The 27,959-nt window shown below is 37.7% G+C and overlaps 4 protein-coding genes across 7 annotated transcripts; 3 read left to right on the top strand and 1 right to left on the bottom strand.

The window, feature by feature from the left end:
• The first annotated feature begins 13 nt into the window (after nt 1-13).
• On the top strand, nt 14-7,848 carry sqz (squeeze). The gene is made up of 3 exons (XM_002053584.4): nt 14-731; nt 4,127-4,725; nt 5,756-7,848. Exons 2-3 carry the CDS (start codon nt 4,330-4,332, stop codon nt 6,995-6,997), a joined length of 1,638 nt encoding a protein of 545 aa, XP_002053620.1. The 5' UTR covers nt 14-731; nt 4,127-4,329; the 3' UTR covers nt 6,998-7,848.
• An 8,485-nt stretch (nt 7,849-16,333) lies between these two features.
• On the top strand, nt 16,334-17,347 carry LOC6630138 (uncharacterized). The gene is made up of 3 exons (XM_002053585.3): nt 16,334-16,632; nt 16,720-16,893; nt 16,957-17,347. Exons 1-3 carry the CDS (start codon nt 16,375-16,377, stop codon nt 17,125-17,127), a joined length of 603 nt encoding a protein of 200 aa, XP_002053621.1. The 5' UTR covers nt 16,334-16,374; the 3' UTR covers nt 17,128-17,347.
• A 6,513-nt stretch (nt 17,348-23,860) lies between these two features.
• Nucleotides 23,861-24,960, top strand: LOC6630140 (uncharacterized). Its single transcript, XM_002053587.4, has one exon. It carries the CDS (start codon nt 23,979-23,981, stop codon nt 24,864-24,866), a length of 888 nt encoding a protein of 295 aa, XP_002053623.1. The 5' UTR covers nt 23,861-23,978; the 3' UTR covers nt 24,867-24,960.
• A 106-nt stretch (nt 24,961-25,066) lies between these two features.
• Nucleotides 25,067-27,665, bottom strand: LOC6630141 (BRCA1-associated protein). 4 transcript variants are annotated; one of them, XM_070206904.1, is made up of 7 exons: nt 27,593-27,665; nt 27,285-27,338; nt 26,850-27,216; nt 26,621-26,791; nt 25,771-26,562; nt 25,406-25,706; nt 25,067-25,307 (listed from the first exon to the last, which is right to left on the bottom strand). In XM_070206904.1, the coding sequence occupies exons 1-6, from the start codon at nt 27,606-27,608 to the stop codon at nt 25,412-25,414; spliced, it is 1,695 nt and encodes a 564-aa protein (XP_070063005.1). In that variant the 5' UTR covers nt 27,609-27,665; the 3' UTR covers nt 25,067-25,307; nt 25,406-25,411. The 4 variants fall into 4 exon arrangements, with proteins under 4 accessions (XP_070063005.1, XP_002053624.2, XP_015027149.1 ...); XM_002053588.4 differs by having other exon boundaries at nt 25,067-25,342; nt 27,593-27,664; XM_015171663.3 differs by having other exon boundaries at nt 25,067-25,334; nt 27,593-27,664.
• Nucleotides 27,666-27,959: the final 294 nt, after the last annotated feature.

Below are 27,959 nucleotides of genomic sequence, written 5' to 3'. Positions count from 1 at the left end.
AAAGTTGAGTGATTTTTTTCAGTCGAGTTTTTGCCATCGAACCGAACGGTTCTTCTTCTTCTCACCCGTCTTTTTTGCGTTTTTCGTTGTGATTTGTTGTTCGCGCACGCACAGCATGTAAACAACGCGGGGCGAAAGAAGTTCATACCAAATCCGAAACTAGCGTGCTGTGAATCGCACGACCTTTCCGTAGCCCATCACTTGTAATTAATCGAGGCGCCAAAATTAAGTCGCGCCAAATTCTGCAAAGAAAAGGGGCAGCACAAGTGCAAAAACACAAACACGAACACTAGTGTGCGTTGGTGTGTGTGTATATATTTTTGGCGTGCGCGGCCATTTTTTTCCTTAGCTCTCAAGTGTCTATTTGTATGTGTATGTGTGCTTAGTGTACTCGAAATTCGTAAGAGGAGAAACCGTAAAAAGTGCAAATAGACCAAATTTAACAAAAAGAAAAGAGAGTTGTTTACCTGGCGAGGTAAATGTGCGTGTAATACGCTGATATTAATAAATCCCTACGCCAAAGATTCATGCTACTGCTCTCAATGCAGCACGGAAACTGAAAACGTGAATTCAGGAAACGCGGGCTTAAGATAGAATTACGCGACGCAAATATCTGCCCGCTACTCCCCCTCACTTAAAGGTCACGCAGAACACGTGCTTTTACTACGAAAATATCAACAGAGCCGAGCGCGAAAAAAAAGGAACGCAACAACGTGAGCCATTTCCAATTGGTAAGTACTTCAACCCGTGTTTTATTTGTACTTTATTGGTCAAAAAGTTTTTTTTTTTTTTGAACGCACTGACAGTGGTCTATTGGGATTTGTATATAAAAGAAAATTTATAAGGAGGAATCTCTGAATAGTTTCCATAAACTAAAACTAACTAGTCATATTATTATATTCATATATTATATATTATTATGCACTAAATTTCTGAAAGTAAAGTAAAAAAATAAAATATAAAAAGGATGCTATTCTTTTATAAAACTTTATTTTTTATTAGATTTTAGTACGATTATTAGTTTATCTATCATTTCAATCTTATTTAATATTAATAATTAAACAATTTCATAATTTGTTAAATTATGATAAAAAAAAATTCCCTAATGAAATGCAATTGTGACACTGTGCAGCGGCCGCTGCCAACATTTTCCCACCCGCCCTGGTCATTGTTTGACTTCTTTATGTGCCATTCATTCGGTGGCGGTTTGTGTGTCGTCTTTTTATCTCCACTGTTTTTTGCTCTCGCGCGCATAATTTTTGTTGTTTTTTGCACATGTCGCCCCCGCTATCATCTGTCGTTTTTCCTTTATTTGCTTTACACTACAAGCTTTTATTCCCTTTTTTTCGCAGCTTGCTTCTGTCCGGCTCTTCATTTGTTTATGTTGCTCGCTCGCTCTCTCTCTTGCGCTCTTATGCTGCTCAGCTGCGGTCGCTGCTCGCGCTCAATTAATTTTCGTTGATTCGTTTTTTGTACATTGTTTGTGTGTGTGTGTGTGTGTGTGTGTTTGTATGTTTTTTCTGTGAGTTCGGTGAATTTTTTTGTGTATACCATTTTTTTTTATATGCTTCTGGACAGCAACGTTGGCGTTGGCGTGCTTTTGGGGCCGCTTGAGTGATTCCGCCTTTAGTTGTAGTTGCATTTGTATGTGTGTATGCGTATGTTTATTTGTTTGACGCTACTTTCAATAAATAAGAAAGACAGTTTAATATATACATACGTACATATGTATGTATGTACATTTCTATCACTGACAATAACTTTTTACGAACAGTAAACCAATGTCTAAGCACCTTTTAACCCCCTCTGACCTCAGCATGCTCAACAAGCGTCTAGAGCATCCTGTGTCTGCACCTTCCCCTTGCCCTGCCCTCATCAGCCTACTGTGCAACTGACGGACCGACGTCAGTACTAATAGAAACAACAACAACAGCAACAACAACCGGTTCTTTTGACCAGTCAGCTATAAAAATGGTTTAAGAAAAAAACCAAAACCAAGCACAAAAAATCTGCTTCTGACGTCAACTGCGCAGCAGCGTCAGCAACAACAAATCAGCTACGCATTGCGTCTGTGTGTCTGTATGTGTGTCACTCATTCTCCCACTCTTCTGTGGCTCACCGTCTCACTCAGTCTTTCAGTCTCTCTCGGCGAGTAATAACTCAATTTGCTTTATTCCGATGCGACGAGGCGCGCGCCAATTCTGATTGTTTTTATTTTTATTGATTTTTTTGTTATATTAAAAAAAAGACAGGAAAACCAACAAAACGGTAAAAAGCTGATAATGAAAACACGCGTAAAAACAAGACGTGCAGACACCTGTGACAGGTTTGTGTTTACAAATTCTCACTCATATATTGTTTGTGGGTCAGCAATGTGTTTCAAAGCTCCCGAAGGATTAAATGAGTTGCCTAAAAAGATAGATCAAGTGTGACAAATAATAAACTTTCTAATACAAGTTTCAATTGTGAATGCACCATATCAAATATTGAAATGTTAAATATGATTTTATGATTTTTAGTTTATTTTTATAGCCCGACCCTCTGTTAGTCTTACTATAAATATACATATATACATATGTATGTGCAAACACCTATAGATAAGGCGTCTTATCACATACACCCAAACACTTCCCGTTAACTTTTTTTGTTTATGTTTACAATTGTACAAAAAGTTTATTTAACATGAAGGCTTTAACCTATATTTGATAAACAAGCGATCTAATGCCGATACGTAGAAATGGTTATTTCTTTTAAATAGTAGATTTCATATTTTAGTATCATATGCAAATATTTTCATTACTCATTTGTGTGCCTGCCTATTAACTTGTTTTTCTAATAATTTGGATGATTTAAATAAAGATGAATATAACTTTTTGTTTGACAAGAGATCGAGTTAATTTTAATTGAATTTAATGGTGTTGAGGATGAGAATCTCGCAGAAGAAAAAAAAATATAACATATTAATAATATGTTTTGTGTGAATTTTAAAGAAATTTCAAGTTTCACAACATGTCATTTTATTTCATTTAAATTTGTTATAAAATTTCGCTTCGAAAAACATGAAAATAATATAATCGAAAGTTTGTCATTTTGTACAGAAAAATAATACAACTAACATTTGATCAACCCAAACAATCTTTTCTAAGTTTTCTGTAAAACGCCTGTAATTATAACCATAAAAATTAGTGTGAAATAATTTTTGATAGTATATATCGCTTAAATTGTTCCTATTTTACTTAAATTTTGATGCATAAAGATTTTGGTTTAATTGTAAAGCTAATGATAAAAAATATTAACAAAAGTAGTAATTATACTAATGATAATACTAATAACTATAATAATAATAATAATAATAAACCTTATCTATAATAGTAATAGTAGAAAATAACAATTTAAAGTATTTTCTTGAAACATTATCGTTTATCTAATATTATAGAAAAGTGTGCAGCTACATATTGTTATTCTGCAGTTCTTTAATGTATTCCCAATCAGATAAGTGACCCGTCTATTCATTATTTCGAAAATGTCGGAGTTCATCTTGTCACAGATTAGCGAATGGTTGCCCCATTTTCGTGTGGTGTTGCTCTTCAGTTCGAGGTGATTGACACGTTCCACTGGCGCCCCTGACTCTGTGCTGGCCTCCTCCCGGCTGTGCGCTGCCCGCCCTGCCGCTTCTCTCAGTGTCGCTTTGTGCTTGATGAAATGTGTACAAAGTGTGCAAAAAGAGAAGAAATTATATTTTTTTATTTAATTTAAATGTTGTGTTGTCACATCGACTATTTTAATTTTTTGCTTGGCACAAGCGCCTTTTTTGTTTATCTTGTGTTTTTTTGGCATTGTTTTTTTTTTTCGTGCAATTCTTGCATTGGTTGCAACGAGTTTCGTTTTATTTATTGCACGTTTAATTCATAAACAATTAATTAATTCATGCACATTTATGTTAAAATGCTGAAATTTATGTACAAAAAGTCGTTTCAAAAAATTACCCAACTATTTATGTGTATGTGCATAAAAAAAGCGAAAACCCAATGGAAAAAGTAGTTTAACAGTTCTGTCGACTGTACAGAAATTTGCGCCCAAAGCGACGGAAGCCTAAATAACAATTACAATATTTCTGTATTTTCAGCACAAAAGGTATAAAAAAAAACACAAAAAGAAGTTGTGTAAGCCGCTGCGGGGCCAAGTGTCGGTTTCATTTTAGCCGCGATCGTCGCCCGGCTCGGTCCCGCTGCCCGTTGTTTAATATTTGGTAGAGCATAGCTTGAAGGCCCCAATCTGGACGCTCGCACCATCGCCTATCGACCCCTGAACCTGGGCGGGCAGCCGCTTATGGCCGAACTGCCAACGACGCCAAACGGCGCTGCCCTCGGGGCTGGTGGCGATTATCTGCATCGCTCCATCGATCAGCTGCGCACCCTTAGCCACCTGACGCAGGCGGATTTGCGCACTGCCCAGCTGGTCCACGACTACAAGCCCTTCAATATCAGCGAATTCCGTCAGAACGTGGAGCGTTTGGACTATTCCCTAAAGAACGGCCTTGTCCAGCAGCAGCAGCAGCAAATTCTTGTCGAGCAGCAGCATCAACAGACGCATCAGCATGATTCCGACCAGCAGCAGCAGCAGCAGCAGCAACAGTTGCATCATCAGCCGCAGCTAAAGGGCAATTATAGTGCGCCAAGCTCGCCGCCAACGCCCACACAGCTCAGCGAGCAGCAGGAGCAAAAGGTGAGTCTAGCATTAGGCATAGGGCGTACGCATTAGGATTAAGAATTATGTAAAATCGATGCTTAAGTATAATTTTTAAATGTTTGTGGCTAGGCTCAAATTATAATACTCTGTTCATAAAGTGAAAGAAAGTATATTGACATTGCTGTCCATTTGTCTGCCAATAGGATTACATATCCTATACTTGCACACCCTTCAGCAGGAGGCTGTGATATAGTTTCCTATAGTCAGAAACTTAAGAGCTATAGCCTTGAACTTTGATGCGTAAATTACTTTATAGATAAATGGACAGTTTTAAAGTCACCGTCCAGTAGTTACAGTAATAAAAAAAAAACGTCTTTGACCTGTTTTCAAATCAGTATTACTTATTTTTGTAATGTTTTCCAATTCTTTTTCTATTAACTCCTGATGTTGGTTTATTGCGTTTATCACTAAAGAAATTGAACACAAGACTTCAGGCAAAATAAATATAAACGACATTAACCTCGAACAATGAATAAAGTATAAGAGACACTTGTTTAAATAACAAACAATATCTAAGCCTTAAACTGGATCGCAAATAATATGAACAAATATTGTCAAGTTTAAACATGAACATAAATAAGTGAAATGCAAAGAATTATAATCATGAATCATGGTGATTGAGTTGGAAGTCATTTCAGAGTTTCGTTGCTGATTTGATTGAGATGATTGAATAGTTTCTAATGTCGTTCTTTAAACTGACCGTTTTCTTTTGTTGTTAATTTGTGTTGTTGAAGGTTTAACTCAGCGGTGTTTAAATAGGGCTGAAAGTCATTTAACTTAGTTTCAACAAATGAACAAAAATTTCTAGATTGGCATTCAACATACATTTTCATCCGAGAAAAAGACTAAGAAATTGACATTTTTTAAATTTAGAAGTACCCCGCAGCTGTAAGCGGTTTATCTAAAAAAATCATTGCATAATTATTATTATAATTAATAATTGTAAACAGCATATAAGTATTCGAATTCGTCTTTACTAAAAAGTCTCGTTGTTAATCTATTTTAGTACGATCCAAGTCGTTCGCCCTCTCGACAACAGGGCAGCAATGGCAGCAACGGCTCATCGCCGGAGGATCAGCGACAGGGTGGCGAGCAGACGAAGCCGTACAAGTGTGCCTCGTGCAGTAAATCCTTTGCCAATTCGTCGTATCTGTCGCAGCACACGCGCATTCATTTGGGCATCAAGCCGTACCGCTGCGAGATTTGCCAACGCAAGTTCACGCAGCTGTCGCACCTGCAGCAGCACATACGCACCCATACGGGCGATAAGCCGTACAAATGCCGGCACGCCGGCTGCCCCAAGGCGTTCTCCCAGCTGTCGAATTTGCAGTCGCATTCGCGCTGCCATCAGACGGATAAACCGTTCAAATGTAACTCGTGCTACAAGTGCTTTGGCGATGAGGTGACGCTTCTGGAGCACATACCCAAGCACAAGGACTCCAAGCATCTGAAGACGCACATTTGCCAGCTGTGCGGCAAGTCCTACACGCAGGAGACATACCTGCAGAAGCATTTGCAGAAGCACGCTGAAAAGGTCGAGAAACAGCAGCAGCGTCACACGGCGCCCCTTACCAATCTGCAGCAGCACGTGCCCGCCGGCGGCATTGGTCTCAATTTGCAGCGTCAGGCCATGAACGATGCCAATGCCGCGTACTGGGCCAAAATGGGCGCCGATAGCGCCGCCGCCACACTGGCGGAGGCCATACAGCAGCAGCTGCCGCAGGCTAATGGCAGCTCCTATGCGAACTTTGCGACACTCCAACAACAGCATCAGCAGCAGGAACTGCTGCAACAGCATCATCAGCGTTTGGCCAACGGCGGCGGGGAAACGCCCGGCCATTCGCAAAGTCCCCACGACGAAGCCGGCGAGGATCTGGTGCTGCGCCAGACTACGCCACAGCATCATCTACAGCAACAACAACAGCAGCAGCAACAGCAACAACAGCACCAACAGCAACAGCAGGCATCGCATTCGCATTCACCCGGACCGGGCGCCTCGGCCTTTACGCCGCTAAGCGCCGCAGTTGCACCACCGGCCTCGCATCTGCAACAGCATCGTGCACCGCCTTCAGCCACCGCTGCCTACCTGTACCAGCAGAATGCCGCAGCCGCTGCTGCCGCATTTCCTACGCAGCTGATTTCGCTGCATCAGATACGCAACTATGCACATCAGCCTGGTGCCGGGCTCATACCCAGCGATCACTTGGCATTAGGTCTTAGCGCCGTCGCCAAGGAGAAGGCTCAATAGTATCGGGCGGTTGGCCTCAAAAGGCAGCCAAAAGAGCAAGAGCTACGATGACAACAACCTCTTAAGTTAAGATTAAGTTAGGCTTAGCTAAGTCCGATTTGGATTGCTGTCAATGCTTGGTATTCGCTTCCATCTTTGATGTAGCACCTCAGTCCGTGCTGGCAAAGTGTGTGACCTAAAGTGTATCCAGCTAGCTTGTAAGGGATTCTTATGCCAAAGCACGCTATAGCCAGGGCGGCACTGCCGTGCCACATCGAAGCATATTTACAGATTCAATAACCCTACACTGCCTCAAAAAAATATATAGACCCACATAGACGAAACCAGGCACTGGCAGCAGCCCAGCGCAGATCCTGTTTGGACTTTCTCTTTCCAAGCAAACTCAGGTTTTTCGCTTAGCTTTAAGAACACAATTTCTAACCAATAAGCAATATTTACAAGCCAGATAAACATACGCCCAAAACTCTGTTCAACTCGAAACTTCATAGTTTCGGGTTGCTTAAAGTTTTTGAATACATTATGATATATCCTGATAAAGCCTGTACAACAACCTATAATATAGAGTATCATAGGTGCCGTACAAAGTACTGCGATAGTTATATATCAACAAAAATTTGTACATATTTGCACATACAAGATTATAATAATGTGCTGTACAAGTCAACGTATCAACGTGGTTAATACAATCAACAATCTGTATCTATATATAATTCAATTTTACAATTCTACCGATATGTATAGGATATTTTATATATTTATGCAACTTGTAAGCAGCGTTGACTGCAGAAATTTATTTAACAAAAATTAGCAAACAATGTAAAAAATCATGAATAAAAATCGAACAATATTTATAAAATACTAAGATTACTAAATTGTTTTAAATTTACTATTGCTTTTTTATAATAATACAAAGTTAAACAGAACTTAAGATTGCAAATTGCTATAAAATTTGAACCGTTGACCTGCCGCTTGTTCGTTCGAAGCTCACACACCTGGGCCAAGATATCTTTTATACTATGGATTTTTAATTGTAACATTATTTAAATTTCGTACGCTATTCGAAGTGAGCCCAGGCAACCGCAGCTCTTACATTTATCAGCGCTCAAGGATCAAAAGATGCAACCGTGTAGAAAAGTGCACGTAATCCGCTTAGGCTGGCCGAAAGGAAGCAAAGGAAACGTCCTTCGAATACAATATGCTCGAGGCGACATAAGAGATTTATGTTCTTCGATGCATCCCACAGACACCGATTCTATTCGTATCCCGATTACCCTCAACTAAACTGGCAGTAGAAAATATCCAACACCAAAATTTATTTAGCAGCAGCTGCTGTTGCCGCGCTTGACGTCGCCGTCGAAGATTAATGATGGAATTGCCTGAGCCAAACATAATTTTAATATGGATAGTTGAATCAAGTTAAATTTAGATATTACAATATAAGATGTGCTTGAACTTTGAAACGGATGTGAGAAATACTAATACAATAAAAACGAATTACTCAGACTTTTTTTTTCAATAAATTTACTCTTAAAATACTCAACATTTAAGCTTAGTCATTATAGTTGTAGCGGGGTATTATAATATATAATATTATGTATTTATTTATATGTTTAACTTTCAGATCATATGATTTTGATTATTATCTGAAGGCCATTAAAACTATAGATAAAAATAAGTTTTCCTACAAATTTAGTATTCGATTGTAAATCAAAAAATATTTGGATTTTAATTTTGCTTTGGCTTTTAATCGAATTGCTGTTTATCATGTATGAATACTGTTTGAGTGAGTGTATATCATATTCGGCATTTCATTTCTTGAATCATTTCATTTGATAATAACAACAAGCTGCTTATAAAGACTACTAAGTGCATCACGAATTTTAACTTATGGCCACAAGTGTCCACTTCAAAAACGAGTACATCAAAGGTTCTCAAACGAAGCCTAAAGATTTGTGAGATTTTGTTTGTTGTTGAACGCGGTTAGAAAAAAATAATGGATATAAATAAATACAAGCTTTGGAATTGGCTCAGTCAAAGAATGTAAAAGATATGAAAGTATTTTATATAAATAAATTATTGTTGGTGTTTATTGTGTGCCTACAAATCGACTACTAGTTCCATATATATATATATATATATTTGGCGTGAAATTAATTTAATCTGTATATTAAATGAATGAAACTACAAAATACATTTATAAATGAAACAACAGAAAATACACTTCAAATTAATTTCACGGCAAATTAATAAACTAAAACTAAAACCTAAATTCCTCTACACATGAAAAACTAAGACCGCGAAGACATCAAAACCAGTTCCAGTTCTTAACAGGTGTTTTGCACAAGAGTCTGTGCGAGCGTTTGAATGTCATTATTAATAACACCAAATTGTGTTAAATATACATAAAAGAGCAAATAAAAATGGGCAAACACACACAAACAAGCAATAAATTGAGCGAAACAAAAGAATTTTACGATATTTTTATAGGGCTCATAAAAGTTAGCTCCTTTGATGGGCTCGTTAAAATCCGGTAAATACCTACCGACAATTGAATGAAAAAAAAAAGAAAAGAAACAACAGCACCCACAAGAAGTCAATGAAACGTACAGTTTTTATTTATAAAAGGACATAAAAGGGTTAGACAATTGTCTGTGTGTCAGCAAAAGGAAAGCGCAGGAAACAAAGCACATTTGAGGATATTTGCGAAGCATTCGGGCACGAGTGCGATCCTTAGCAGCCTTTATTCTTTATATTATTTTCGGTTTTTTCTTTGCAGAAAAGACACCCCTACTTTAAGGATTGTCGACAATAAACCAACAAATCATCGCTAAACCCGTCAGAGATCGGCACACAAAAGAGCGAACGGATACAGAATTGGCAACACACCGCAGAGCACAACTCAAAAAGCCGAAAACAAAGATCTCCCGACAATTGAAAATACGCCGATCTATAATCGATCATTTGGCAGTTTTTCGGGCATTGTGCGAAATTGAAATTTGGCAATTGTTTGTGCAACCCTCTCTTAGATGAAGTGCAATCTCTTTATAACGAGGGCGCTACGCAATGTTTGCCAATAATTTAATTGATAAATGATTTGATTTTCTTTTCTTTTTTTTTTTTGCCAACTCGCGATCGCATCGATCATAAACGCAACGGACCATTCGACTTGGGGCTCCCATGCGTATGCCTAGTCATTGATTAGCATATCAATATACGTTATTATAAATGCACTAATGATCAGGCGATTGTTTGGCTGCATAGTTATCTCCGATATCGCGGCAATGTGAGTTGCCTTACCTGATCTCACGGCGTCTGGGGTGTCCGACATCCGCATATGGGTTGTCTTGTCATTTGGGTGCTGAAATCATCACGAGTCTGTTGCTCTTCCCTACCTTCTGTGTGCATCATCAGCCTTTGTTATGTTAACTATGAGAACGAATGAGAAAAAAAACCCAAACAAGAAGCAAAGGATCTAACCTGGCACAGGATTCTGTTGCCCACTGTCACTTTTTCTTGTCTCCTGGCATGATCGATATGATAATTAGAATGCAATGCTTGAGGTAACCCAGGAAAGTGAGTTGATAAAAAAAAACTGACTGACATCTGTCTGAGGCCTGTGCTGAGAAAGTACACTGCAGGAAAACAGTGTATTCGTTGAGACTCTGCACTATGGAAATAAGGACTAAGTATAGGGTGGGAAAACATCTAGACAGCAATTAAAGTGAGTAAATAAAAAGTGTATTACGAATTTGATTTATTTATTTGCTTTCTATTTTGCTGTCAGGTTTATAAAAAGTTTAAAAAAAAACATAGTTTAAGAACGCTTTAAGAGGTATTTTTTTCAGCTACTTATATTTGTCTAGTACATACATTATTAAGTCTATTAAGATTCCGCCTAGAAATCTACAAGATTAAAGATTTATAGTTTAAATAAAGAAAAATGAAAACTTGCCATAGTCAAATCTGAACTTCCAGTGCATCCCTCTGTCCCGAGGCATTATGCAAATGAAAACTACTTTGATTTAAATACTATGTGTGTGTTTGTGTGCATGATTTCAATGCCAAAAGATAATTCGATGCTGTAGAAAGGCGGCATCAATGCCATCAATAGATTTATGGTTTCTAAACTCCAGACATAATCAAAACACACAAAATTGCTTTCACTGAGAATCGTTGTGCAGTATACGGGGGGTACCCGGGGTACTCAGGGGTTGCACAACCCTTGGCGCAAAGGTGAGACCCAGCCCAGCAGCCCGTCATTGATTTTAGCATAAGAAAAGGACTCGGGTTCGATTCTTGTGCGTGTGATGCCGCTTTTGACTGGCTGCGGGTTCAAATGTAACCCGTGCATTTCGCAAAAACATTTAGTCGGCATTCAGCGATTCTTATGGATAAACTATTTATGAAATTATTACACAATGCGCACAATACTATATATCGAGTGGGGTGCTCCGATTAGCCCTATACGGTGTAGACAGACACAAGAGGCGAGGTGTGTATGTTTTTCCCATAACTTTTTGTTGGCCGTGTGCGCCTTTTTGTTGTTCTGGCATTCAGCGATCCGATCCATACATGCCATGCCATTCTCTAGCTGCTTTTGCATATTGGTTTCTCTCCAAGTCTTTGTTGGCCGCATCTCTATTTGTATCTTTGCCATTCAGTTCTTTGTTCGATTCTAATAAGGTGCGATATTGTGAAATTTGATGCGATTTTGTGTCTATTATTATATTTTGCACCCTTCCCTTTTGATTCATTTTCTTTTTTTTTGCACACTTTTCTATACCCTCTGCTCTCTAATACAATGGGTTCAATTGCTGAGGTTCTTGTGGCATTGTTTGCATAGAATTTCGCTCGTATTTTGTGGCCCAACTGATTAGCATTTCGATTGATATGTTATTGATGCCCTTCTTTATTTTGTCATATTGCGAAATTTGTGGAGTTTTAATAAGAGATCTGAGACGAATTTGCATTAATTAGCCAATTATTCTCGATGATCTGTGGGTGATGATACCCAGTCAAATCTGACGTTAGGCTTCTAATAAAAAACAAATTGGGATAAGAATTATTAAAATTTGGGGCATAAAATGTTAATAGGAATATCAATATTATTCAATTTATCTCTTTAAGCTTTCTTTTGCCCGGATTCTGTTCAGCAAAGGATTTAGGTGTTTATATTTTAACAGATGGTTCATATGTGTAAATTATTTGTTTAGAAGTTGGAGAAAGGGAAGGAATTGGAGTTGGAGTTTTTAGAATCCAATTTACGTAATTTTATCAGCCTAAATATACGTAAATTGAATAAAATGCTTGAAAATAATTAAGTCCTTCTTTGTTAATCAGTTATCAGCATCCCTCAGCTCGGATGGCATCTACTTATTAATGTTTAGTAAAAAACTAAATTTCTCTTAATTTTCTTTTAACTACACGAAAACACGTTAATAAAATAAAACAAATCTACATTTGTTCGACTCGGCTATTGATGCTGATCAAGAATATATATACTTTATGGGGTCGGAGATACTTTCTTTTGCCTGTTACATTTTGCACAAATATATACCCATTTTTAATGGGTCAGGGTATAAAAATCATCAAAAAGGTTGAATTTACGAACGAATCGGTTTTGTTGTCAACAACATTTTTCAACCCATCGATGCAAGGCCTTCAGAAGTCCAACAAAAATTGGAGTTCAACGCACGTGTTTCTCTAGTGAAACTGCGTAGTTTGTTATCCTGTTTGAAAACAGCCAAAATGACGCACTTACATAAATTTAATTAACATTTTCACGCTAACCTTTAAGTCAAAAAAAAAAAATCTCTAAAAAAAATGAAAAAATAATTTCAATTGTATAAGGTTAAAAAAATCAAAAAAAAAAAAATCAAATAAAAAAATACCTAGCTAAAAACTTACAGTAACGAATTCACAATACTCATTCAAAGTCTTCAAAAAAATAAAAAAAACTTGTCATGCAGCATTTTAACATGTATACAAAAGGTATCCTGTTGAAAAAAACGCGCGCTAAAAAACGAGACCCAATTATAAACGACTTTTTTCTGTAGTCAAGCATTAAAAATGCAGCCTTAAAAAAAATGGGTTAAAAAATCGACGAGCCGAATAAAAGGCGCGCATGCAGCAAGGATGCGCTCGCAGCCTGATGATTTTTGTATTCGAGGACGGCTAAAAAACAAGAAAAAAAAACAACTACCCAAAAAAGTATGCAACGAGCGGCCTTTGGAAGCTCATTTGAATATTTGAGGCTGGAAATTTTCTCACGATTTTTTTTCTTACTTTTTTTTTACTTTCAAGGCTTAGCCCTAAGACTACCCACAGGCCTGGGTGACGATCAAGGATAATAGAAGAACGACACAGACGCACACACATAAGGAAGACAGCTAGAAAAAAAATCCGGATTTTTTGCCTCATTTCCATGCGGACGCGCTAGGAAATGCTTAAGAAACGGCTCAGCAAAGGGTGAACAAACAATAGGATAAAAAAGCGCCTAATTTATGCACAACACGTTCGCGGATCGGACGCGGCCCAGAGTAAAGGGTTGCCAGCGTGATCCTCACACAGGATATCTGTGCATCCCGCTCACTCGCTCATCCGGAGCTCTCCCCGCTGCTCTCTTATTTGCATATTTGATCAAGTCCTTTTGTCAAGGGTGCGTCAGGGTCAGGCATCATTTTTCATTAATTCCTAACAAAAACAAAAAAATATGTTCTTTCAAATAGAAAAATACGCAAATTATTCAAATATTCTCCTAATGCGTAGCACATATAGCATGTCCTGCGATTCATAGTCACATCCGTGACAGCACCTAAAAAATAGCAGCCCAATTTAACGCACTCAATCGAATCGGCTAAATTAAATAAATTCAACCTAGTTTTTATAGATTTGAACTCTCTATCTCTGTCTGTGGCTTGACTAGGTCATCTGCCCAGTTTCCTTTTGCTTTTTAGGTAGACAAACTATGCAAATCATGGCAAGGAGTCAGCCGCAGGCTGTGGACAAACCCACCCTGAGTACGAACTGGTATCTTGGTTTTATTAACCTCTCGGTTCTGTCGGTTGGCTATTTGCCTATCCATTTTACATATTCGGCCTTTGTGACGTTTTGTGCTCATTGTAAAAGTTTTAAATCAATATTTGTTCATTAGTCATGTTCAATAATTCTAATTGTTGTAATTTATATTCAGCTCAAATGGCAGTGAAAGAAATTTTAAATAAGTAAAGCAGCTGCTCTATATCATTGTTCAAAATGTACTTAGAGAGTATTTCATCAAATTTGTAAAATATTCTGTATGTGAATGTTGCATACTTTAATTTATGAGTTAAGTTTGATTGGGTAACGTTTATCTAGGGAATAGTCCACTTTAATATTAAGGTAAGATAAATCAAATTCGCAAAATAACAAAGGATACGTGACAGCACACCTTTCAAATTCCATGTTTATACATATTTTAAATATAAAATTAAAAGCTTATAATCATGTGTTTCTTAAAATCTTAAATAAAAGTTTTGGCAAACAATAGCTTTGTATACCCTGAATCCATGGAAAATGGGCAAAAGGGATATATGTATTTGCGCAAATTTATGTAACAGGCAGACGGAAGCATCTCCGACTTCATAAGGCCAAGTTGAGCCAGCCACGTCCGTCTATCTGTTCGTACGTTTTTCCATCCGTCCGTATGTATGCCGGTAATCCATAAAAATCGATATCGAAAATTGTAAATGTTTTGTGTGCTACAGGAATTGAAATATTGGAGTATATGGAATATTGAGAAAAATTTGGTGACTATAATTTATTTAGAAATTCAATAAAAAACTAATTTAAAGCATGCTTTGCGATATTAAATTATTCTAAAGAAGGCACTGAAAGAGTCTTCATTCTTGAAATGTTGCAAAGAAACGTCCCAAAGAATTGAAATGTGCGACAATTACAGAAGGAATAACACTTAAAATATATTGTACAAATTATCCAAGCTTGCTGTGATTAATTAAAAATCAAACAAAACGATTAAAATAACCATTTGCCAATTACATTGCTATAATTACAATATTAAAAAAAAACGAGAAAAAACGGACGTCTTCGACACGCCGAAGATTAATACCCTTGCACAACCAACCTTTTCATAATGCTCATAGTGCTTTGACCGGATCATAGAATCACAGGGAAAATAGTTAATGCCGAGTAACAAAAAGGTTGTTCTGTGCGGCAGATATAGAAGCAAGACTTATAAATGCCGGGTTTGGTCAAGATGTCGTAATAAACCATAACGTTTTTCATAAAAGAACCTACTTTTCGGCCGATCTTTTCTATGGTAGCTATATTATATAGTTGTCCGATGTATATAAGATTTTGCATAAATGTATGGAGCATAGTGAAACTAATAAATGCCGTTTTTAGTCGAGATATCTTGATAAACAAAAATGTTTTTCATACAACTTAACTTTCGACCGATCTCCTTTGGCAGCTATATGATATAGCAACCCGATCTTAATAGTGTTTTGCATATGTATGAGGAGCATAGTAAAACTAATAAAAGTCGATTTTGGTTAATATATCTTGGAAACAAAAAAGTTTTTCATTGAACAACTTAATTTTTAATCGATCATTCCTATGGGAGCTATATGATATAGTGGTCTGATATTGATGGGATTTTGAGTGATATTGAGGGATATGAGACGTATTGTATCAGTAATAAATGACAAGTTTGGTCAAAAAACCTTGAAAAACAAAAAAGTTTTCCATACATCAACTGAATTTTAGAACGATATTCCGTATAGCAGCTACATGATATAAAGGTCCGATATTGATAATACTTTTCAAATAAATAAAACGCATAGTAAAAGAAATAAACGCCGTGTTTGAAAAACAAGAACTTACTTTTCGAACGAGCGTTCCTATGGCAGCTATATGACTTAGTAGTCTGATCCAGCCGGTTCCGACATATGTACAGGGTGCTACAAAAACAGGGACTTCGGTAAAGTTTTAAAACTGATAGACTTCTTTTCGTATAAAAGCAGACAGCAGACAGACGGACCCGGACTATATCGACTTGGCTGTTAATACTGATATAGACGGGTGTCTAATTCTACGCGTGTCACATTTCACGACATTATTATAAAACCCTTTGCAAGAGTATAACAACAAACATATATGTATGTTGAACGATATATATCTTGCAGTATGTTATAATTAATTTGTTACCAGCACAACCCTTTTGACATTATGTGCGATCTAACAAACATGTTAAATTATTTTTGTGTACTAGGCACGTGTTATATAATTCAAATTCTGGTGTATAAAAAGCCACATCCCACAATGCATAAAAACCTATTCGGAATTCTATTCGATTAATCAAAGCGAATACCCAAAAGATGTGGTCCCAATCAAAGTTTGTGTACCAGTTGTTAATTTTGATTTTATTAGAAAGGCAATCGAGTGCTATAAAATACAAATTCAGTCTTGAAAATGAGGATATATTCACCGATTGTCCCAATAAACCTAGTAACGTACTCAATATAAGCGGACTTTTCGATACCTCTGAGTCAACCTTTAAAACGGATTTTGTGTCGGTACGCTTTTCGGGCAATCTCACCTGCGTCTGGAATATTAAACCTGGTGATCGCATTCAGGTTATAACCTTCAATATTGTTTGAGTGAATTTAAATACGATAAAATTAAAATGGATTGAACATCGCAATAATGTTTTTTCATTTCAGTTTACTTTCGAAATAAATCGTTTCGATCGTGGATCCTGGCAGCCAACAGTATTCAATATGTATGTCCGTGACATCTGTCCTGCTCTCTATGAAAAAGAACAGTACTGGTACAAGTATTGGTCGAAATACATAATCAATAAGGAACAAGTTAGAGACAAATGTATTCTGCCTGGAGTAAGTTCATTGTAAACTAGTAATGTTATCTACTTATAAAAAACATATGTCATTCTCTTCTAGACTAAATTTATTCACGAGCCGTTTGATGTAGAATTACTGTTCGAGGCACAAGGATTACCTTTAATGGGACAATACAAGATTGCCTACACATTGAAGGCCCTTGACACTAAAGGGGTAGAGCGGGAAACTAGCATCTGTTTTGAAATGTTAGGGGAATTTCAGAGGCTGTAGATTTGCCAGGAAATATATTTAAATTGAAGCTTTATAAGTATTTCTAATAAGATCATATTTAGAAAAAAATCAAATTTTTCTGTGAATATTCGTTTTTAAATTTTTAATGTGCTACAGGAATTGAAAGATCAAATTTTATCTCAATAAAAATAATATTGGTGCAATAATAGACAGAGATTCCAATTCACTGGTTGATCCACTAAGAAAACTTATTAATAGCATGCTTTGCGATATTAAATTATTCTAAAGAAGGCACTAAAAGAGTCTTATTTTTGAAACGTTGCAAAGAAACGTCCCAAAGAATCGAAATGTGCGACAACTACAAAAGGAATAACACTAAGGGTTAAAATATATTGTACAAACTATCCAAGCTTGCTGTGAATAATTATAAATCAAACAAAACGGTTAAAATGACCATTTTTCGTTTACATTCCCATAATCACAATATAAAAAAAACGGCTTTCTTCGACACGCCGAAGATTTAATACCCTTGCACACTCAACTTTTCCATAATGCTCATAGTGCTGTGCACGAAGCTAAGAAGCACAGGGAAAATTTTTAAATGCCCATTTGATACAGATATCATTAAAAACAAAAAAATGTGCCATACAGCAACCTTATTTTCGACCGATCGTTTCAATGGCAGAATATGACAAAGTGGTCCGATGTTGATAGAATTTAACATATATATGAGAAAACAGTAAGACTAATAAATCAAGTTATCTTGAAAAAAAGTGTATCATACAAAAATTAACTTTCGATCGATCGCTCCTATGGCAGCTATATGGTATTGTAGTACGATCCAGCTGGGTCCGACATACATATGTACTGCCTGCAACAGAAAGAGGCATTTCTGCAAAGTTTCATGGCGATAGCTATAAAACTGAGAGACTTCTTGGTATAGAAACAGACGGACGGATGGACAGACGGAAATGGCTATATCAAGGCTATATGAACTTTATAGGTGTCTTCTTTTACGCGTTACACATTACACGACATCATTTTAATACCCTCTGCAAGTGTATAACAATGAAGTACATCTTAAATCAGAACAATAATATATATCTACATATATTTTGAATTTCCTTATTATTATTTGCTTTGTTATGAATTATAAGGTTCAAAAATAAAATGGATATAATGAATGGTATAATGAATGAAGTTCGCCGTCGCTAAAAGTGTGTGTCAAAGGGGTCACCATTTAACGTAAGATAGGTGACCATGGTAGGATGGGGCATACGGCCACGGTATCCCAACATGTGGTGTCCATAATCTTTCTAAATCTTTCTTTTTCTCTCTCTTCGGCATCCAAAAATTATTATTATTTTGAATAAATTAAAGAACATGCAAGAAGCCTTGTGGTAGCCCCCGTCCCTTGACCGACAGACCATATTGCCGACGATAATGAGCCGGATCATCGTTATGCATTCATCAACACAATCTAAGGTTGTGTGTTACACACTAAGCGTCAATAAATATTGCACAAATCATCCTCGCTTTTTGTGTGATAAATTAAATTACTATAATTACAACATTAACAAGTAAGAGGTTCTAGTCGGGAGCTCCCGACTAGGGGATACCCTGAACGCTCTTCTTCCAACATCAAATGCATATATATATTCTCTTTTAGAAGCTATATGGCAAGTTTGGGGACTCTAGCTCTTATTATTTACCAAAATTGCCCAAAAAAACAGGATATCGATATCGAATTTTATCGATTGCTTGGAAACGGAGTAAGTTATCGATTATCGGAAACAAACTCGATCTGCGCAGGCACTAGGAGCACCTACATCTAAAATCAAGTCTAAAGCTTAAGAGCTATAGCTATACATATAAGTATGTTCTGAGATCCTTGCGTTCATACATACGGACGGACGGACGGACCGACGGATGGACGGACATGGCTAGATCGACTCGGCTATTGATGCTGATCAAGAATATATACACTCTATGGAGTCGGAGATACTTCCTTCTGCCTGTTACATACATTTGGATTTTGCACAAATACAATATACCCTTATACCCATTTTTAATGGGTTCAGGGTATAAGAAAAATAAAAAAAAAACAAACATATATTGAACGATATGTATCTTGCAACATGTTATAATTAATTTGATACCAGGACAACCTTTTTGTAATTAGGTGCGATCTACTAACCATGTTGTATTATTGTTATGTATTTGGCACTTGTTATATAATTATATTCTAGTGTATAAAAACCCACAGCCCGTAATGCACAAAAACCAATTTGAAATTGATTCGACTAAACAACGCGAACAGCCAAAAAATGTGGTCCCCACCAAAGTTTGTGTACCAGTTGTTGATTTTGATTTTATTCGAATGGCAATCGAGTGCTATAAATTTATTTTTGAAAATGAGGATATATTCACATACTGTCCCAATAAACCAAGTAATGTACTCAATGTGAATGGAGTTTTCGAAACCTCTGAGGTAATCTTTATATCTTTTTTTATGTAAATAAAATTATATTGGTGCATGCTCTTTGCAGTTTTGTTAAAGGAATTCCGATAAATTGGTGAGCATAGTTCTATAATTTAGCCAGAGATTCGTATTCATTGGCTGAGCCACTAAGAACAAGGCACTCAAAAAGTCTTCATACTTGATTAGATTCAAAATATGCGACAAATGCGGAAGGAATAATCCGCATTAAAAAATATTGTACAAAACATGCGCGCTTGTTGTGATTATTTACAAATAAGCAAAACGGTAAAAATGACAATACTATAAATAAATAGAATATTAACGCGAAAGAATGGCTACTTCGGCACGCCCTTGCAGACCCACTTTTTTTATAATGCTCATAGTGCTTTGCGCTTATCTAAGAAGCACAGGGAAAATAATGGATGCCGAGTTTGGATATCTGGCTTAACAAAATTGTTTTTATAAGAAATTAGATTTCGACCCCTTTATCAGAGGGTAAAAGGTATCCCCTAGTCGGAAGCTCCCTCCCTCCCTAGAACCTCTATATCTAAGTTTTGGAAGTGGACAGAGTTCCGATTTGGAACCTCATATCTCCGCGCGGAGCTATTACCCGAGATATTAATGAAAAATAATCGAAAAAGTTTCGATTTTCGCACCGACCTCGGTTTTCAAAATAAACGTGAGGTAACCCCTTGCCATTTTGTCGATTTGCTTCAAAATTTTGAATTAAGCACTTATGACAAAAAAAGGAACTTTGTTTTTTTTTTTTAACCGATCTTTATGAAATTTTCTACAGTATATTTTATTGTATCGATTGATGCTGATCAAGAGTATTTATATACTTTATGGTGTCGAAGATGCTTCCTTCTGCCTGTTGAATACATTTGCACAAATACATAATGCCTTTTTTACACAATTTTAATGGATTCAGGGTATAAAAAAACAAACATATATTGAACGATATATATCTAGCAGTACGCTATAATTAATTTGATTACAAGACAATCTTTTTGACATTAGATGCGATCTAACATCATGTATCATCATCATGTATATTGTTGTGTATTTGACACGTGTCTTATATAATTCATATTCTAGTGTATAAAAAGCCACAGACCGTAATGCACAAAAACCAATTCGAAATTCTATTCGACTAATCAACGCGAATACCCAAAAGATGTGGTCCCAATCAAAGTTTGTGTACCAGTTGTTGATTTTGATTTTATTAGAAAGGCAATCGAATGCTATAAAATATAAATTCAGTCTTCAAAATGATGATCTTGTCAGCGATTGTCCTAGTAAACCAAGTAATGTACACAATTTTTATGGACTTTTCGATACCTCTGAGTCAACCTTTACAACGGATTTTGTGTCGGTGCACTTTTCGGGCAATTTTACCTGCATCTGGAATATTCAACCTGGTGATCGCATTCAGGTTAAAACCTTCAAAATTGAGTGAATTCAAATCACTTCGATAAAATTAAAGTGGCTTAAAACATTCCAGTAACTTTTATTAATTTCAGGGGACTTTTGAAATAAAACGTTTCGATCGTGGATCCTGGCAGCCAACAGTATTCAATATGTATGTCCGTGACATCTGTCCTGCTCTCTATGAAAAAGAACAGTACTGGTACAAGTATTGGTTAAAATACGTCATCAATAAGGAACAAGTTAGAGATAAATGTTTTCTGCCTGGAGTAAGTTCTCTCTTATCTAGTCATATTATCTATTTATAGGCAACATGCCATTTTTTTCAGACTAAACTTTTTTACGAACCGTTTGATATAAATTTTCAATTCGAGGGACAAGGATTTCCTTTAACTGGACCACACAAGCTTGTCTTTACATTAAATGCCTTTGACACCAGCGGAGTAGAGCGAGAAACTAGCATCTGTTTCGAAATTTTAGGGGAATTTCAGAAGCTGTAGATATGCCGATAAGATTTGTAAACTAGCGGCAATTGCCCGTATATCCCCGTGTCACGCATAAAGGTAATCTTCTCAAAAAGCTTTAAAAATGATTGATCGGACGGTAAACAAAGAACTTTCATACAACCGTTTTCCGCCAATTTATCACTGTTGCGGGTGGAAACACGCTGAAACACGAATTCATTAAGTTTTTATGTAAAGCTTTGAAAATAAGAAAATAAGTCATGGTTTTTTGCTTTTATTATTTTCTTTGAAAAATTAAGATTCAATCTCTATATACAAAAATGTTTGTACTGACTGACTAACTAACTGACTAACTGAAATTTTCACTTTGTTTATCTTATGTTAAGACGGGGTTTCGGGAAATTCCACCCGCAAGTGTGGAAAATTCGTGAAAAACGTTTGAATGCTAATTTTTTTTTATCATCCGACTGGCGGATTGTCAAATATCTTTGTTCAAATTCATTTGAGGGGTGTTTCACACTTTCCGAAAAGTCCATACCTTCTAGGTGGAAATGGGGCAAAGATTTGGTGGGTGACGTTTCGTGCTCAAATTCATACCCAAGGATCTATATGAAGAATTATTTGGGACGTGTTTCACATTTCAAGGTATATTTCAGCAAATCATAGCTACCTCGGTAGAAAGTGCGATTCAAATATTTTTTTGGTTAAGTCTTAAGTTTTGTCCGATTTGCTCACTTTCAAAGCTCTACATATAAACATAAAAAATACCTGTTTCAGCTATTTGGGAAATTCCACCCGTAACAGTGCCAAATGTCGAAAAACGTTTGTTTACCGTCCGATCGGTGTCAAAAACATTTATAAAGCTTTTGGAGAAAATTTAATATGTACGTGCCGCGGGCAAGGCCGGGCTTTACTTGCTTGTTTTAAATATTTCTTTTCAACTATCCAATAAAATGTGGTATAAGCTCAAATTGCTAATATTTTTATACAGACATACAGACAGACGGACATGGCTAGATCGACTCGGCTATCGATGCTGATTAAAAATATATATACTTTATGGGGTCGGAGATGCTTCCTTCTGCCTGTCGTATGCATTTGCACAAATACATAATACGCTTTTTATCCATTTTCAATGGGTTCAGGGTATAAAAATAAAGGTCAAGTTAGATTAATTAGGGAGTGGCATTAACTGACATCAACCTGATCAGGACTGTATTTAGTGAAGAAGCACTTTTCGCATTCCTCTTTCGCTTCGACATCTTCTATACTGCAGTTAATTTCAAATTTTTAAATATTTGCCAAACGATTTGAATGAAACATTCCACAGCCCACGAGTAAAATCCATCAAGCTATCTGACACCGAGAGATAACAATATACACAAATCCATCAAACTCTACAAAGTTAATTAGCAATCGAAAGATAAACTATGCAAATCTTATGCAGTCGCCAAAAATTGGCAATAGATGCAAATTTTTTTTTAAATCAAAAAGCTGTTTATATTTTTATTTTTTTGTGTTTAATATTAATTAATTTACTTAATTACAGACCTTTGATGAAGTCACTTGCTGGCCCGCAGAATTGGCTGCAAATTGAGTTGGCGATAGATCGGGCTGACCTCACACCAAACTGGTTAACTTGTGCCAAAATTAATTTTTGACGGGTTCATTTGCGCGAAGGGGCAAGAGTGGGCGAGGAGCAGTATGTGAGGGGAGTTACAATAGATTTGAAAATCAGCAAAATGAACAACCGACATTTTAAATTGCTGGGAAGAGTCCGAAAAAGAAAGAACGCCTGTCTTCGGCACGCCGAATATTAAATACCCTTCGGAACATATAGCCTACGGTCAGGCGTATATGTGAGAATTTTTCAAGTATGGACAAGATATCTTGAAAAACATAACTCATATTCAAACTGTTTGACCAACAAAATTATTAGGAAACTATGCAGACTTGCATAGATCAGAGACTAGACTAAACCAGACTTGAGACAATTAGACTGACGAACGGACTATATATCATATAGTTCTGTGTGTTACACACTTCCTAACAAAGTTTAAATAGCCCTCAAAAAGGTGTTGAACAGTAAATGAAATGATTGATTGCATAGCAGTTGAGTAGATGTAAGAGGGAGGTTAGGAGGAGGTAAGGGAGCTATTAAAAATTTTGGTAGATAGTCATACTTGTATTCTCTTCTAGATACGTTCGCTGTCACATGAAGATTCGGTTTGTAGTCAAACCGGTTTAAAATGATTTGCAACAAAATCAACTTTCATAATAAAATAGTGTGATTCTTGGCTGTTAACAGATTTTTTTTTTTTTTAGCAAGCCTACTTTCTTACCACTTTTTCCCTCAAAAATTGAAGCGAGCGTTGGAAATTTCAGATGTTTCACTTCGATTTTGAGAAAGATTCAAATCGCATCACAAATTTATTTCATTTTGTAACTAACAAATATAAATAGAAACAATTTTGCCCGTATATTATTTAAAATTTGGTAAACAAAAAGAACACAAAATGCTGACCGCTTGTCACGATGAGCTGCCCAATCCGCACAAGAATTGCCTGCGGGAGATGCTAAACACGATGATCTGCAACGATCAGGATGTGAAGCGTTTGAATACACAATTGAGAAATCTGGAGCTGGAGCTCAAGGAGGAGCTAAGAAAAATTGAGAAGGCCAATGAGAAGTGTGGCGAGGCGCAGCCGAAGTTAGGCAAGAAACGTTTATGCGACCCAGACGAGGACCTATCGGAGTTCACAAAGCGCATCATCAATCTGGACGAAGTGAAGCACTTCTACTCCAAGCGCTCTGAGGAAATCCGTAAGCGACGGGACAGTATCATCATGTACGGCAGGCAGTGCCTGCAGGCCTACAATGAGGAGAAATGCAAATTTAAGTCCTTCCATGAGAACACTGTGGACTATATTAAGCGCACGGCAACCTTGTCTCAGGATCAGGCGGTTATTACGCGCTGCGAACGCGACATTTGCGAGATGCACAAGAGATTCGTCAGGGAGGTGGCCAATCTGAAGCACTGCGAGGCGCAATTGCAGCCATTCTTCAAGCTGTTGAAAGATTCTGATCCGAATCTATATTGCGAGTGCTGTTGCTTAAAGGACTACGAATGGATGCCCCAGGGGAAAAACATGGAAAGCGTGGATGCCACCGGCAAAGAATTTAAGGAGAAGATGGGCAAGACCTTGGTCAGCGCCTTCGCCCAGCTGCATCTGCACATGCCGCAGGATATGTATGGGTTTATAGCCGGCTATCTTATGAATGTGGAACGCAATGAGCACGAGGTCAAGGAGAAACTCGATCTATTTCAGGACCATGAAGTTGTCGAAACCAAGGAATTGCCGGATCCGACATATCGTTGTGACACCGAATGCCCCAAGAAATAAATTCTCATTTCAATTTCAATTAAAATTAATTTGTTAAAAGCGGATATACATATATATATAAGATCGAATTCAATTGAATTAATATTGACCGAAAGCTGAAAAGTGTTTATACATTAGCTCAATTTATAATAGTCAGATGATCTGAAGTTTGTAGTTAGGGAATCTGGTCCAGATGTCTAGCAAAGCGAAAGACTATCATACAAATCTTCTACAGAACACTTTATTTTCATAATTAATTTTTAATAAATACAAACTCGCACATTTAGATAATATGGATGATAATTTAAATATATGAATATAATTATGCTTTAGCATTTTGTTTCACTAAGGAAATCACATGTAGAGTTGTTGTTGCTGCATTCTCAGATTATAGCAGGGCATCACTTCACTTTGGGATTGGAATTCGAATATATACGCATTAGTTTTAGCAAACATTGCAACCTAAATTCGAATATATTGAGATGTGCACTAAAATACTAGGGTCATTTTATTTTCATATTTTCGAACCAATATGCATAAATATTAAACTAAAACCATACCTAATTCTATTTCTTACGACGATTGCCGCGCCGCGAACTGGTTTCCGGCTCCTTGTCAGTGACGCCGGTGATGGAGGCGCCCGATAGCTCTGTGCTGGCCATTTTCTGTTGGGTATCCAGAAAGAACATGACATCACGCAGCTGCTCCTTGAGATCTGTCACCTCCTTGTCGTGATTGTGCTTGAATTCGTTGTACTGCAATTCAAGAGTTTTGTATTTTAGATGCCAGGATGTTTGATTGTTCTGCAGGGCCTTGGAGAGTTCGCGCTCCTCGGTTAGCTGCTTCTGCACCTCCTTGAGCCTGAATGCAAGAGGTTAGGGGAATATTGAGTTCGCCGAGAGGTATTTGTTGGCTCCATACTTACTTTGTTGCATGGTGTGCCAGTTTGCGTTCCAGCGTCTGTTTCTCCTTTTGCATGCTTTGTTGTAGCTGATGTAGCTCACTAATTTCGGACTTGGCCTCGTTGGCACTTGCTTGGAAGTTCTGCCACTCCTGTTCCAAGCGTTCCATACGCTCCTCATAGTACTTACGCTGCGTGTCGAGCTGTGAGGTCAGCAAATACGTGAACTCCATTTGCATAGAGTCGATTTTCTCCTCGCGCTCATCCTTCTCTGTTTGCGAGGCAACGAGCTTGCCATCTGATTTGTTTTGGAACAGGCGATGCACAAAATTGTCGCCGGCATAATCCCACACGCTTGATGTGCCCAGCTGCATGGCAAAGGTGTGATTAGTGGCACGGTAGTGAGCTGCCGCATGACCGCCCTGATACCGACCGCAACCCACATGACCACAGATTAAACAAATCCACAGCGAATCGGTGCCCTCGCACTCCATGCACACCGAATCCTCAACTAGCTCGGGCGTTTGCACATGTCGACACACCGGACAAGTGGAATCGCCCCATTTCATCAAACAGCTGGCATGGAAAGCATGATTGCAGAGAATCGTTAAAACGCCATCAACGCTTTCGTCCATGCGCTCCAGGCACACGGGACATGTGGGCAGCTCTGTGTGCCCCAGAGGCGGCAAGCCATGCTCGCCACGCTCTACCTCCGACACCCAGACAGCATGACAGAGCGAATCCGGCTCTAGTGAGTTGTAGGCTATGCCATTGTAGGATTTATAGAACTCCAACGCGGATTCGTTTGAGCGAAATCTGTGGCCGAGAACTGGTTAACAATCGTACAAGGAAATGAACTGCATGGGGCACTTACTCCAGCAACACCATAAACTGATTGGGACTTCCATCGCGCACGATGCGCACATGCCGAATCTCGGCATGACATGGTGCTATAAAATTGAGCAAGTCGTGGCAGTTAAGTGTGGCCGGCACGGCCAGAAGGCACAGCTGATTCGAGGGCGCCTCCTTGATGGCCTTGCGCTCGCTGCAAGCGAAAAATCAATCGTATTTCGATGTACACACGTTCCACTTGTGATACTCACTTTTTCTTGTACAGATGTATAATGCCTTTGGTCACCTCGACAATGGGATTGCCCGAAAAGTAGCCAATTTCCTGTGGAAAGCTCGAGGCTGTCTGCACGCCAGTACCCTGCGTGCCCTCGTCACCACCGCGTGGCGTTGTCTCACGGGAGCTGCCCGCAGTTGGACTATTTGTGTGCTGCTGCTGCAGAGCGGCGGCCCAGCTCATCTTACTGGTCTCGTTCTCGGTGCTCAGTTCGCGTGTCCAACGTTGATTTGTGTACGTCTCGATGGTTATGTCGCGTGCTTGGCGCAGACCACGATCTCGTTCGCGCTCCTTTTGCACGCGCGGATTGGTTGGGTGTTCTGCAGAGACGGCGCCTTCTTGTTCTGCGTAAATATAAAAACATAAAATTTCTTTGTCTGTTTTTCGTTCGCTAAAGGGAGAGTTCAATTACCTTCGCTGGCTTCCAAATCGATTTCGATTCTGATGACACACAAGGAAATATTTTCTAGCATTACACAGGCATAATTTAAATCAGGGCGATATGCCAAAAATCATATTATTTCTTTGAATTCAAAGAATTTAACAATTTTCATTACTGAATACGCACTAGAAAAACTAAACATGCAACATATGAACACGAAACTACCAAAAAATACCTAAAATACCAAAAATACTAATTGTTATCGAAAAGCATTATCGAATAAATAGGTAGCAAGCCGCAATATTTACCAACACTTGAAAACGTAACAACTAACGTACCAGTTTTTAAATCCATTTGATTTTGAAATTGTTTTTTTCCCAGAACAGGAATATAATACACATTTCGATTTACGTAGTGAGATACAACTCAATAAGTGATTACTTTGTTTTCGCATTTATTATATTTTTATATTATTTATATTATATTATATATTTATATTATTCTTGGGCGATAATTCTAAACAATGGATCATAAAACTAGTTTTTTTTTAGCGCCTTCGATACAACTTTGTTGCTCTACGGCTCCAATTCGTTTTTCTGTTTTTGTTTCCTCTCTTTCTCCCTCTGTCCGCTTTATTACCATGCTACGATAAAGTTTCGCTTTCAATGCCGTCGTTCGGCTCGGCTCAACTAGCTTCGGCTTCAG

The sequence above is a fragment of the Drosophila virilis genome, chromosome 2 (assembly GCF_030788295.1).
Source record: "Drosophila virilis strain 15010-1051.87 chromosome 2, Dvir_AGI_RSII-ME, whole genome shotgun sequence".
In the NCBI taxonomy this organism is placed as follows: Eukaryota; Metazoa; Arthropoda; class Insecta; order Diptera; family Drosophilidae; genus Drosophila; species Drosophila virilis.
Note: the sequence above shows the minus strand (reverse complement) of the source record. Positions and strands in the feature narration are given on the sequence as shown.

What these genes read in the sequence shown, in the direction of transcription:
- LOC6630140 (XM_002053587.4), top strand. Translation starts at nt 23,979, where the DNA reads ATGCTGACCGCTTGTCACGATGAGCTGCCCAATCCGCACAAGAATTGC.
- sqz (XM_002053584.4), top strand. Translation starts at nt 4,330, where the DNA reads ATGGCCGAACTGCCAACGACGCCAAACGGCGCTGCCCTCGGGGCTGGT. An exon ending in GCGAGCAGCAGGAGCAAAAG is followed by an intron (nt 4,726 to 5,755) that starts GTGAGTCTAGCA and finishes AATCTATTTTAG; the next exon opens with TACGATCCAAGTCGTTCGCC.
- LOC6630141 (XM_070206904.1), bottom strand. An exon ending in CGATTTGGAAGCCAGCGAAG is followed by an intron (nt 27,217 to 27,284) that starts GTAATTGAACTC and finishes ATATTTACGCAG; the next exon opens with AACAAGAAGGCGCCGTCTCT. An exon ending in ATACATCTGTACAAGAAAAA is followed by an intron (nt 26,792 to 26,849) that starts GTGAGTATCACA and finishes TTTCGCTTGCAG; the next exon opens with CGAGCGCAAGGCCATCAAGG.
- LOC6630138 (XM_002053585.3), top strand. Translation starts at nt 16,375, where the DNA reads ATGTGGTCCCAATCAAAGTTTGTGTACCAGTTGTTAATTTTGATTTTA. An exon ending in AACCTGGTGATCGCATTCAG is followed by an intron (nt 16,633 to 16,719) that starts GTTATAACCTTC and finishes TTTTCATTTCAG; the next exon opens with TTTACTTTCGAAATAAATCG. An exon ending in ACAAATGTATTCTGCCTGGA is followed by an intron (nt 16,894 to 16,956) that starts GTAAGTTCATTG and finishes ATTCTCTTCTAG; the next exon opens with ACTAAATTTATTCACGAGCC.